The sequence below is a fragment of the Pseudopodoces humilis genome, chromosome 15, assembly GCF_049639895.1.
Source record: "Pseudopodoces humilis isolate 2021_Gansu_Grassland_sample_001 chromosome 15, ASM4963989v1, whole genome shotgun sequence".
In the NCBI taxonomy this organism is placed as follows: Eukaryota; Metazoa; Chordata; class Aves; order Passeriformes; family Paridae; genus Pseudopodoces; species Pseudopodoces humilis.
This window is the reverse complement of record NC_142214.1, coordinates 5004735-5017960: the sequence shown is the minus strand read 5'-3', so window position 1 is coordinate 5017960 and position 13226 is coordinate 5004735. Positions and strand designations below refer to the sequence as shown.

At 50.0% G+C, this 13226-nt stretch overlaps 1 protein-coding gene across 1 annotated transcript; it reads left to right on the top strand.

The window, feature by feature from the left end:
* The first annotated feature begins 5456 nt into the window (after nucleotides 1-5456).
* TBX22 (T-box transcription factor 22) lies at nucleotides 5457-11763 on the top strand. Its single transcript, XM_005526131.2, has 8 exons — nucleotides 5457-5592; nucleotides 5690-5813; nucleotides 6145-6246; nucleotides 6450-6624; nucleotides 6811-6975; nucleotides 7165-7229; nucleotides 7310-7395; nucleotides 10091-11763. The coding sequence occupies exons 1-8, from the start codon at nucleotides 5457-5459 to the stop codon at nucleotides 10684-10686; spliced, it is 1449 nt and encodes a 482-aa protein (XP_005526188.2). The 3' UTR covers nucleotides 10687-11763.
* The last annotated feature ends 1463 nt before the right edge of the window (nucleotides 11764-13226 follow it).

Here is a 13226-nt window from a genome sequence, read left to right as displayed (position 1 = left end):
GAGAGCTGCTTGGAGGGATGGAAGGCTGGAGGCTGGAGAGGGGATGGAGAAGCTTCTCCTCATTCTCCCACACAACCACGAGCCAAAATCCAGGAGCTGGGCTGGGAAAAACAACATTAAAAATGTTCCTCATGGCACAGAGATGAGAAATCCTGCTTTTCCAGAAAATATTTGGAGGTTGCAGAGAGATATCTCACAGAGGGCCTCGTTACATCACGCTGGAGGTCCTGGAGAAACTCAGCAGGGCACCAGCCACAGCTGGAGGAAAGTTCTTGTGGGGACAGGTCCTGTTGCAGTCTCATCCTCACCCCACCCCACATGGGCATTATTGACCCTTCCTTGACTTCCCTGCCTGTGGAGGTGAACACCACCCACCTCTCTCTCATCCTGAAGTGATCTGAGTGCCCTAATTTGATTTAACTCTCCCCAAATGCTGTCTGTATTGTTTTTACTTCACTGAATCATTTCCTTCAGGTTTAATCCTATTCCCTGCACACACTCTAGGGGGAGGTTATGTATAAAATAACGTAACAGAGATTTATTTTAATTTATCTTTAACTAATGCAGCGTACGTGGAGGTGAAGGACCTCCTTAGGAGGTCAACCAAGAAACTTCAGCACTGGTTGGCCACCACCATAAACTGCTCATTTCTTGCTCAGATCTGTCATTTTTTGTGATGGAATAAATTCAGGATTGTCCTGTGGGCAAGGATACCTTGCCATCACCTCCTGGTTTGGATGGAGTCAGCCCAGAGGTGACACATCCCAGCAGGGATGGAGACAGAACACAATCACAGAAGAGCAGAGGTTCTTCAAAGTTCACGAGGGGCAAAATAATCATGGAATGAAATTAAAGCTGTGCTGGGGAATGGGATATTTGAGAATGTCAGGAAAAACAATCTCCTGGGCACTGCTTTACGCTACCACGGGTGTTTTCTGCCAAGAATTCCTCAGTCTTCAGCAGTTTCTGTTTGAAAGATTTTTAGGAAAAAGAAATATTTATGAATCTGTTAATGACTAATTAGTTAATGACTCCTGTGAAATGGTGGTTTCATTTACAAAAATTCAAGTTGAATATTGGCACTTGCAGCTCCTGTAGAACCCAGCCTGGTGTTATTCCAACCCCCAGAAGGGCAATTCAGCTGCCTCACATCCTCTCCATCGCAGCCTCTCCGGGGCATTTAGAAACTCTTACATCCTCCCATAATAAACCTCCCTTCCCTTTCCCAGCTGGGTCATGGCAGCTCTTTGTAGCACAGTCTCATCCAAAAGTTTGGGGTTTTTTTTACCTCCGAGGAAAGGATATTATGTGCACAATGGAATACTGGATAGTCTCTTATTTAATTTAATTATTTATTTAATTTAAATTACATTTATTACATAATTATATGTCAGATTTTGGCTGCTCAGAGAAGCTGTGGCTGCTCCTGGATCCCTGGAAGTGCCCAAGGCCAGGTTGGATGGGGCTTGGAGCAGCCTGGGACAGTGGAAGGTGTCCCTGCCCATGGCAGGGGATGGGACTGGATTATCTTTAAGGTCCCTTCCAACCCAAGCTGTTCTGGGATTCTTTGATTTACAAGTGAATGGATTTAGATCTAAAAAAAATCCCATTTTTATTTGCTGGTAGCAGTAAGCCTGGGAATCCAAGAAAAAAAGGGAACTAGAAGGCAAGTCCTGGAGTATCAAGTTAGCAGCGTTTGCAAAAAGGGTTAAATCAATCCTAAAATGCTGTTTTACAGCAGAGGAAAGAGTTTTAAAGGGTGGATGTAGTTGGTGCCACCAGGGCTGGGGTGGGAAGAGCACTCAGGGACATGGGATCAGCCCAGGATTCTCTGCTTTGCTCCCTGCGAGAGAAGAGGAGCTACACCACCCAAAATATTGCTCAGTGTGTCCCACCTCACGTACACCCAGCGGGAGGAGAGATGCACCCACACCCACTTGTAAACTTGGCTACTCCTCATTTAAATCAACACTGGAGGAGCAATGGCTGAGGCTCTTCTGGGAGCCAGGGTTTGAGTAACGCTGCTGCACCTGATCAGAGACTGCAGGGCTGGAAACCAGCATTTTCCCAAATATTAAATGGATAAATATTTTCTTGCTAATGATTTGTGGAGCAGAGAATGAACAACCCTGGAGTTTATCCCGAACAATCCTTGAATTTATCCGTTAGAACCTAAATATCTGCATACCAAATTTATAATTGCAGCTCTGTATAAATCTGTGATGCAGTGGAGATGTAAAAGAAATAAGTATTAGATGCATAATTGAGTTCAGGTGACATTAAAATACCTAAAGGCAGGTTTGGTTTGCTTTGTTGTTTTTTAATTTTGTTTTGGTAAATGCAAAGCAAATCTTGGCAAAATCGAGCACAGCTTGAAAAGAATTCAATCTCTTAAAGTCTGTCCCAAAAGTGGCTCAGCAAGGCTGTGTTTGGAGGTTACCTGAGTGCTTTCACACATCGAGGGGCAGTATTAAAAGATCATTTCTGAGCTAAGAAAAAAAAATCTGGTGAATTGTTCAATACTTGCTTTAAAATTAACTTAGTTATTCTGAACTTTATGCCAACTGATTATTTGCTGGACTCTCTGATGATGGTAATTCAGGACATTCCATCCCATAATTCCATAAAGACAATAAGATTACAAAGCCCAAACAGGCTCTGAGTCAGCCTTTGACAGATTAAAGCTCCCCAAGTCCCCTGAAAACCCTTCTCTGACACATTAATTTGACCTAAACCCTCAAAATGTTCCTGATTATATCATCTCAATCGGGCTTGATTTTTGTTTTATTTTGCAGTGTAGGAAATTAAAAAGGCTCGGTTGATCCCCGGCCAAGTTCCTGAAATGTGTTGCAACGCTGAGGAAATCAAAGATTACTCGAAATACTTCTTAATAATATGTCATGTCAGCAGAGATAAAGGTTCACACTCCATGCCCTCAGCTGGCTTCCATCAGCACTGGCCAGGACCCGCCGGCCACCTTGAAATCGTGAGCTTATGCTCTTCTAATTATGAACACGTTCATCAAATTTGATTAATTTCTCTTTGTAAGAAGAATTAAATCTGCATAGGTGGGGCTGATCCTGCCTAAGAGCAAGAGGTAACCCCAAATTTCCTTCCCCTGCCCTGTTCTCCATCCACTTCTTGCCACAAGGGATGATAGAATGCTTTGGGTTTGAAGGGACCTGACAGAATATCCAATTCCAACCCTCCTGCCATGGACAGGGAACCATTATCCTGTGGAAAGACATTCCAGAGGTTGGGCAGCAGGCTGGACATTGCCCCACAGGAGCATGAGGCAGGAGCACCTGGACATTCCTGTAGGAAACAAAACCACATTGGAGGCCAGCGCTGATGGAGATCCATGGAAGGATGGAGTAACACAAGGCCAAATCCACCTATAAAATATCAAATTACAACCATCAGTCTTTGGCAAGTTGGGATACCAATTTTCCACTCCCCAACCAGGCTACAGGTATTGCCTGCACCAGAGCTGGCACTGGAGAAAGGCCAGCAGCTGGAGAAGGAGGTGGCTTCCAACCAGGTGTCCAGGCTGGATGTTGAGCTTGGGCTTTTGGCAGCTGTATCTGCACCCCTTCACTTCCTCTGAGATCTTTTCTCTGTCCCAGTGACAAATGGGAATTTGGTGTGTAAATGTGGGCTAAAAAAGGTGTAAATAGTCACAAATGTGTATTAACATCAATGGGCAATGGCCACCCTGAGCTGAGTAAGGAGTGTCCTTGGGATGGGATTTGAGGACAAGAATGTGAGTCTGAGACAATGAAAACACACATTTAGGAATAAATACTGGCACAGAGAAGCCGTGGCTGTCCCTGGATCCCTGGAAGTGTCCAAGGCCAGGTTGGACAGGGCTTGGAGTAACCTGGGATGGTGGGAGGTGTCCCTGCCCATGGCAGGGGGTGGGATGAGATGGGATTTAAGGTCCCTTCCAACCCAAACCATTCCGTGTTCTTCACAAACACAACCTGCTGCCAGCCCAAAGCTTGGGAATTCGTGCACCAGGGCAGCAACTCAAACAAACGGAGAAAGAAATCCTGGAAAGTGAAACATTTGGATGTAGCAGGACTTCCCTGTGACTCTGGGAGCATGGAATGCTGCACCCCATCCCCTGCCTGTCCCAAAGCCACAGAGCCCTGTGGCAGCTCCCCCCTGCTCAACCTGCTTTCTCAGCTGGCCTGTGAATTTCATCCCTTTCCACATTTGTTTGCCCGTTAAGGCTCATCTGTCCTAAGCTGACCTCCCCGGTGCAGGGAAAGGCTGCGGGGCCAGGGCTCCACAGGGGATGGGGAGGTTGGACACCACTCTCCTCTCCCCAAAACCCACCAGAACCCCTTTTGCTGCCGGCTCTGGGGAGGGTTCCAGGATGGAAAATAAATCAGCGCGGGAGCTCCAGACTGGGCAGGGAGGGAGGTCCCCGGAGCAGGGATGAAAATGTCGCACAGATCCCGGGCAGCGCTTTCCCTGCGCACCTGAGAGCCCCGGCCGGAGCCCCCCCGGCCCCGACCTTGCCCCGCCCGGCCGCGCAGGAGATTCCCGGGACTCTCCGAGTGGAAATCGGGGATTTCTGCCCCTAATTCAGCGCAGATGCCGCGGGCGGCGGGGCCGCGCTTTGAAGCGGAGCCGGGGCGGGACTGCCTTAAAAAACACTCCAAAAACAACCAAACAAACAAAAAACAAAGCAAAAACGGGAGACAAAGCCGGAAGCGCTGCCCGGCGCTGTCACAGCCCAGGGGTGGCACCGGGTCTGTCGTGCCGGGGACACCGGAGGGGCCGCGTGTGACCGGCCCGTGGGGACAGCCCTGCGGGGCCCGAGGCGGGGCACGGCTCCCTTCTCTTGTCTCCCTCTTTCACTTTCACACCCTTTTATTTCCCTTTTCCTGCCTTCCCTTTTTCTTTCTTTTTCTACCCTTTTCTCTTTTTTTCTCCTTTTCTCCTTCTTTTCTGTTAATCTTTCTCCTTTCTCTCTTTCCCCCCCGCCTTTTTCTTTTTCGCTTTTGCGCTGGTTCTGGTTAAACGTTATTTGCACTTTTGTTGGAAAAGTGGCCCCTAGTGTGCAATTATGTCAAATTTCTTTGAGTTTTACAATTTAATGGAGAACAGTAACTCTTTTATTGATCCTAGACGGGGCCGGCTCCTCTTCCCCCTCTCCCCCCCACCCCTGTGGCTCTCCCCTCCCTCCCCCTCCAGCCCCCCCCGTTACTCCCATGAAATGTCACTCAATGTTTCTTATGCTCCCACCAGTTTCCAAAACAAACAGAGGAGGCTGCAGCCGTCTATTGACTCAGTTGGATGCAAGAGGATCTCGCCGTGGCCGCTGCCCCCCGACGGGAGCCGTGCGGCGGCCGGGCGAGGGCCGCTGGATGCCGGCCGGGATGGAGCCGCCGCCGCCCGCCTGAGCCCCGCTGCCGCCCGGGGGGACCCCTGGCAGCCCGGAGGGGATGGCGCTCAGCTCCCGGGCTCACGCCTTCTCGGTGGAAGCCCTGGTGGGACGCTCGGCCAAGAGGAAGGTGCCGGAGGGTCGCGATGAGGAGCCCGGCCCCGGCTGCCGGCCGGGTCGCAGAGCCCCGGAGGCGGGTGGGTACCGGAGGGAGCCCGGCGAGGCGGGGAGCCAGGGCCGCCCCCTGCCCCGGCAGCCTCCCGAGCCGCCCCCTGCCCTTTGTGTTCCCTGCAGAGAAGCGACCCAAGGCCGGTGCCGAGAGCCGGGCGGGCGGGGTGCAGGTGGAGCTGCAGGGCTCCGAGCTCTGGAGGAGGTTCCACGACATCGGCACCGAGATGATCATCACCAAGGCCGGCAGGTACCGGCCGGCCCCCGCCACCTCGCTCGGGCTCTGCTTTTCCTTTTTGGTTTTCGTTTCTATTTTTTTTTTCTTTTTTCTTTTTTTTTCTTTTTTTTTTTTGATGGGGGGTGATGGTATTGTTTCTTGGTTTTGTTTTGTTTTGTTTTGTTTCGTTGTCTGGGGTTTCTCTGTTCTGTTGAGATATTTCACTTAGTTCTCCCCTTTTCCCTCTATTTTCGTTGAGTTCGATTTCCCCTCCTCCCGACGCCCGTTCCTATTTTCTCAGCCCCTTTTCGCCCCGTGAGCGGCAGCTCTGGCTCAGCCGCTGTCCCTGTCCCTGTCCCCGCAGGAGGATGTTCCCGTCGGTCCGGGTGAAGGTGAAGGGGCTGGAGCCGCTGCAGCAATATTACATCGCCATCGACGTCGTGCCCGTGGACTCCAAAAGATACAGGTACGGGGGGCACGGGCGGGGACCCCACAGCCAGCGGGACCTCCTGCTCTGACGGCCGCGATCTGCTGTCCGAGCGGGGCACGGGGGTCGCACAGGGATGCTGGGGGGATCCGCACGCACCTATAGAATATATAGGTGCGCGTGGGTGTGGGGGGCAGGTGGGGACGGGCTCCCGCCGGCTGACGCGGCCCGGCCCGGGCCAGGTACGTCTATCACAGCTCGCAGTGGATGGTGGCGGGGAACACGGACCACTCCTGCATCACCCCGCGCCTCTACATCCACCCCGACTCCCCCTGCTCGGGGGAGACCTGGATGAGGCAAATCATCAGCTTCGACCGCGTGAAGCTCACCAACAACGAGATGGACGACAAGGGGCACGTAGGTGTGGGGCAGCCTAGCCGGGGGGCCGGGGAAGGGTAGAGCATCGCCCCGGGGCGCGGAGCATCATCCTGGGGGCAACTCCTGCACCGGGACTCAGGGCCGGGTCCTTCCTGAGCCTCGCCTCGGGTTTTCTTCGTGCCTTTCTCCCTCCGGGGGGGCTCAGTCGCCTGTCCCCCCGCACAGATCATCCTGCAGTCCATGCACAAGTACAAGCCCCGCGTCCACGTTATCGCCCAGGATTCTCGCTTCGATCTAGCGCAGATCCAGTCGCTGCCGGCCGAGGGGGTGCAGACCTTCTCCTTCCAGGAGACCGAGTTCACCACCGTCACGGCCTACCAGAACCAGCAGGTACCGGGGGTCGGGGGGATGGAGAGCCCCGGCGGTACCGGGGGTCGGGGGGATGGAGAGCCCCGGCGGTACCGGGGGTCGGGGGGATGGAAAGCCCCGGCGGTACCGGGGGCCGGGGGAATGGAGAGCCCCGACGGCCGCGGCCGCCGGTCCCAGCCCGCCCCGCTCCCCTTCGCTTTCACCCTGCAGATCACGAAGCTGAAGATCGACAGGAATCCCTTCGCCAAAGGTTTTCGGGACCCCGGCAGGAACAGGTAAGGGCCGGGGCCGCCCCTTCGCCGCCCCCCACGCCCGCCGGCCCCGCGGCTGTGTTCAAGGCGCTCTCCCCCCGCAGGGGGGTCCTGGACGGGCTCCTGGAGACCTACCCGTGGAGAGCCCCCCTCGCCCTGGACTTCAAGGCTTTCGGCGCAGACAGCCAGGGTAAGTGAACCCCGCTCGCTGCCTCGCCCGAAGCTCCCCGAGGGGCTCCTCGAGGGGCTCAAATCATCAAAGATTACGAGGTTCGTCCAGAAAACGAATCCCTGCATTTTGAGGGAGTTAATTCCGCGCTGGTTTGGATAAAATTCCTGTGCAAGTGGATGCCAGAAGCCGGGAAGGACAGGATGAGGGCACGGGCTGCTCCAGCCCCCGGCTGAAACCAGAGTTAGATGGGCAGAAAAAAATATCTGAGTGTGCAGGGGGATAATTTGGAGTCGGGTTGTTCCGGCTTTGATCCTGTTACACTAATTGCTTCCAACCGGGTTGGGAATATCAGCTACAAACGTGGAAGTGGCGACCGCCTGTGCTTTCTGCAGCGGCAGCTTCTGCGCCGACAAATGCGTTATGCAACAGAAAATAAAATTATCTGGTATTTAGGATGCGGCAGTCGCACAGAAATACAGAGAAGATGAGGAAAAATTTTTGGGGAAAACGCTCTCCTTCATCCTGACAAGAGCAACCGGTCCTTTCCCAGAAAAACGGCTTCAGTAATATTTGAAAACATTATTCGTAGCGCCGAAGGGAAAAAAACTAACAGCTCGTTTGCACATTGGAGCCCTTCAAGTTGCGTTTAAAGCCGCGAGTTAAACTCGTGTATATCAGGAACTCTTCAAAGTCTTGGGACACACCAAGTCACCCCTGTGTCTGCCGGAAAATGCTGCAAAAATCACAGCAAAAATTCATGTTCTGCTGGTGTAGAAATGAGTGCACAAAGAAATCAGATTCGGGAGAAATTAAGAGGTTTATCGGTCGTAAGGAGAACTAAAATTATTATCACTAGTTGTTGGTAGTAGTAGTAGCAGCAGCTTTATTAATATTATTAATAGGGTTTTTATTAATTTTATTTTTAGAAAATAATTTATGCAAAAGCCCCTTTTGAACCCGTTTGCCGGGGGGAGGAGGTGGTGGATGAGCTGCATGAGGAATGAAACAACAGCAACTGCAGTGTTAAAGACCCTATATTATTATTGTACATATAATATTAGAGCTACCTGGGATTTTTAGATTTATTTTTTTCTTGTTTAATGTATTTGGTATTTTTCTTCAGGGTGGAATTCCTGGACTGATATAAATATAGCAAAATCTGCAGTTCTACTACTAATAAAATATATTCCTAAAGAAATGCTGAAAAACTGAAATCCCAAAGCTCTAAAACCAGAAGGTAAATTAAAAGAAATTATGATCAACAAGCTGAAGAAAGAATTGCCTGCAAAAATTTTATTTTTAAGCCTAATAGAAAGGGCAGAAAACATCTGCTCATTGATCTGCTTCATCGTTTCTGCTGCAATCCCCATTCCCAAACTCGCTGAGGGATATTTTTTGCTCGGGATACCGTGCAGCAGATACTGACCCTGCTTTGCTCTGCTGTATCCAACCACGTAGGGCTTCTCTCACTGCCTCACACACAAATATCAGCTCAATCCCATATTTTACATGACCCAAAGTCCTTGAGCTCTGGAGGACATCGGGATATGTCCATGGAGAGAGGACTGGATCCTGCCCCGCTGATGTCAGGGCACTGTCAGCAGCCACTGACATCAGCAGGGAAGGGTGAGACCTTCACGCCACAAAACCTTCCCAGATTATTGTGATCCAGGGCTGACCTGTGAGAGGCTCTGCTTGTTGGGAGTTTGGAAATTAATTTGCATCACATTCAAAATCTTTGTGTTTTAAGGTTTAAGAATTTTTTTATACCAGCAGATGTGGTTCAGTTTTACAGTTGATTTCGGGTCGCCGGTTGCGTGTCGAGTCGGATCAGATCCCAGCCAGGCATTGCATTGGTTGCAATTGAATGTAAATAGTAGCACAAACGGATGCACATTCCCTTACATCCTTTCCCAGTGATTTCAGTAAGAAGTCAAAATAAAGGAGGGGGGAAAACCCCTCTGGAAGAATCTGGTAATGAGTGTGCAGTGGACATTTGGCTCTCCACAGGCGGGAGATGAAACCAGCATCTGTGTAGCACGAGGGCTGGCTGCTCCCGAGCACCATTCCCACCTTGGAGCAGCCATCCCGTCCCTGCTTCATTTTTGCTCCTTGGGGTTGCTTTTCTCCTGAATTCTGAAAGTGTTCATTCATCCCCTCCAGAAAGTAGGACGTTCACATGACTTGTGAGTTTGAATTTCTGGAGACACCGATAGCATTCAGGGGAATGTTTCAAATTGCTTGGGAAGCCAAGTGAAATGAGTCAATTCCTGTGAGCAGGAAGGTACAAAAAAAATTCTCCATCGGGCTGAATATGCTTTTTTGTTCTTATATCCAAGGGGAAAAAGCTGTCTGGAATTTGCATGAAAAATAGGGAACGTGAAATGGCAATGGTGCGTGTATAGCAAGGGAGGGTTATCGGTCATGCAGCCAGGTATGGATCCAGGTATGTGTGGAGCTGTGTTTACCATGATCCCAGTCCAAGGGATGGGATCAGACATGTGTGAATGCTGTTCTTAGATATATAGCATCTAACAATAACCATTTGTGGATAGATCTTCCCGTTTTCCAGGAGCTGGTCTTTGGAGAGGGTTCGTGTTTGGATGGACACCGGCAGGAGGGAGACCTGGACTGGGAGCAGGAGTCTTCCAAGGATGGCTGTGCTGTGGACACCAGTTAGCCCAGCCTGGATGATTTCTGTTTTCCTTTCCAGGTGGGAGCTCCAGCTCTTCTCCAGTGGCCTCCAGCGGTGGGACCCCCTCTCCTCTGAACCCCCTGCTCTCTCCATCGTGCTCTCCTCCCACGCTTCACTTGCCCGCGAGCAACCTGGGCATGTCGTGCCCCGAGAGCTTCCTGCACCCCCTCAACCTGCCCCTCTACTACAAGATCTGCCCTATGAGCTTCTTGAGACAACAGGCGCTCCTCTTTCCGAGCCATGAAAAACTGGGAGCCACCAACCCACACCTTTTACCCCACTTCATGGTGGATATGCCCAAACTGTCTTCCCTGAAAAACGCCAAAGCCGAAGACTTAAATGCTCAGTGCCTACAAGCCTCCGGTTCTGCTGGTCAAATGTTGTATGGATTACATGCATCTGGAAACATTTTCCCATCAAGTCCCATTGCTCGGGAAGCACTTAATTGTTCTTTACATCCTCCATATGGCTTGTATGGTTATAACTTCTCTGTGCCATCCAGACTGATGAATGCAGCAGGGCATTTCAAAGTGAGTGACAGCATTCCGGCTGCTTTGAGGGACGGCAGATGCAATCACTCCAACTGGCACCCCACAATTAACCACTGCCTTTAGTGGGATCAGAGAATATTTCTGAGCTATGTAAAGCAAGTCCTTCCTTCCTCCATACCCAGGGGCTTGTTAGTTATTGACTCTGAAACACTGCATGGTACAGGAGCGGGATGGGCAGGCATTTAATCCTCTTTTTTTGTGGACAGAAGTGTTACGTTGTGTTGTTGGGAGGGTGGAGGATCTGGGAGGGTCTGAGATGACCCTGAGGTGATACCTTTTGGCCACATTTATGTCACAGTTGTAGGTTAAGAGCAAACTGTCAGTCACCTTTTTACTATTTGCACTCTCAAGTGGGGCCATTGATGTCTGTGTTTCTACAACTCTGTTTTCTCTCTCTCTTGCCTTTAGATAGCTCAGAGCCCTGGGGAGCTTCTGCTCCCACTCAAGTTTTATCCCTAAATTTCAAAGGGTCTGTCCAGGACATGGACTTGGCAAAGGAGCCACATCTAGCCAAGCGCTCGAGCTTGTTCTTAATTTCCCTTGGCTCTAATGGGCCCTAATTAATGACATAAAAGTCCCTCATTCTTCAAGATCCAGATGCCTCTGTTATCAGGGTGGGGACATAAATCCAAGTATCTGGTGCCAGGTAAAGAAAAGCAGGATGAAAGACAGATGAGGATGAGAAGCTGGAGGGGTGACCCAGAGCCCTTTTTCCATGCCCCACCCTCCATTGGCACCAGCATCGATGGCGTGGTGGGAAGGAAGGATGGGATCACACATCTCTCCCGCGGTGGGACGGATCCATGGGGACGTGGAGGATACATCTTGGAGAGTTGTGTGGGATGAAACAACCCCAGGAGCACAGCAGGACAATCCTCTGACCCAGAGCTCTCAGCCCCAAGGGGCACAGAAGACCCAAGTGGGATCTCATCCAGCCTTGCCTGAGGGAAGGGCAGGGATGCTCCTGGCTCAGTCCCACGGAGAACACGGATCCTTTATGGTGAATTACAACTCTACAGGCCCTGGAACATGAAATTTTCAATTCCTTCCAAAATTCCTGTTTGTTTTCTTGTAACCTGTGGATATTTTTGTTATTCCTGTAAATAATCTCCAGCTCCCAAGGGCACCATGTAACTCATAATAAATCAGGACACAGGTTTTATTCTTTATTTGATCGATGTTCAGACTCCACCTAAAATCAAATTTATCACTTGATAGATGGCAGAGATTGGAAAATAAGTCTTGGTTGGGATCAGCCCCATTTTGAGATTAATCCTATGTTTTCAAAGCCAACACACAATATAGAGGGACTAGGCACAGGCTTAAGAATCAAAACTGATACCGGAGTTTTGATTTTACTTTCATCTTTAATAGACAACAAATTCAGAACAGAACAAGCAATATCAAAAGCTGCTAAATTAACAAAAATTACACTTTTACTTTCATGAGACTTTGATAAAATTCAGACAAAATTGGTTTCCCTAATTTTCCTTCTTTGGGTGTTCACAGAGCTTCCAGTAATGCCAGTATGAAACGGGGGGTTGTGAAAAATGGTCCGTACAACTGTAAAAATGAACAAACCTGCTTTTTTGGGCTGTTCCTTAGCAGTTTATCTCCCTATTTTTATTGGGGGGAAAAAAAAAAGCAAAAAAAAAAGCACTTTTTGTTCCTTGGGAGTCCTTATTTCCAACATTGGTGGTGACTGAATTCCCATGGTAAGTCCAGTGCTGACCTTGGCCAGCCTGTGTCCAGCTGAGTGACCGAGACCCAGCCCCCACATGTGGTTGTACTCCTGGGGAGCTGGAAGGCTCTTCCCGATCAGTCACGGATTTGTGCAATGGGGGACTTCCAATTTTCCAAATATTTGCGGTTGCATAAGATATTCCAGAGTTGCTGGCCATGAGCTGTAATCCAGTAAATCAGTGTCTGGTTAAAACTGTGACTGATAATGACTGGAGAGATATTTTGGTGCGGTGATTTGCTCTACCAGGAATGATGCTCGGCTGATTCCAGTGGAATTGAGCTGTGGGTCCCATAGGATCCCAGGTTTCACCATCCCCCCTCACCACAACCATATGGAAAACACACCCAGAGACTGATCCCTGCAAGGTCTGAGCATGTCCCAGGGTTGTCACATTTTGGGAGGATGCTCGTCAGGCAGGTCCAGAAATAACAATTTGTCTGTATGAGAGGTCGGCACAGCGTGAGAGGAGCTGCTTGAACCAGGTTATCTGAGGGTTATTTCCATTTCCTTTGCCTTCACCTTTTGGTTTTATCCTTCCAAAAATCAATCTAAGAAATAAAAAGGGTGTGGGTGGTGTTTTCAGGCAGTCGTAGCTCTCTGTCCTGTGCCACTGCCACCAAGGGCACCTCAGAGCAGACCAAGCTCCCTGGCCCCTCTGGCACAGGAATATTTTCCATATTCACAACAGTGACTCAGCTGATTCACTCACACTAGAAAATAGATGTGTTTTCCTAGATATTAAATGAAATGTGCCCCAAAAAGCAGCTAACCTGCACTCTACACTCTCAGGGTCCCTTGTAAAACAGCTACTAGTAGGTGAGTGTCAGAACTCTAGAGAATAAATCAGATTAATCAATAT

Bases quoted from the DNA above. Each gene is read 5' to 3' on its own strand.
- TBX22 (XM_005526131.2), top strand. From the start codon at position 5,457: ATGGCGCTCAGCTCCCGGGCTCACGCCTTCTCGGTGGAAGCCCTGGTG. The intron at 6,247-6,449 runs GTACGGGGGGCA...GGCCCGGGCCAG, and splicing joins GTGGACTCCAAAAGATACAG to GTACGTCTATCACAGCTCGC. The intron at 7,396-10,090 runs GTAAGTGAACCC...TTTCCTTTCCAG, and splicing joins TTTCGGCGCAGACAGCCAGG to GTGGGAGCTCCAGCTCTTCT.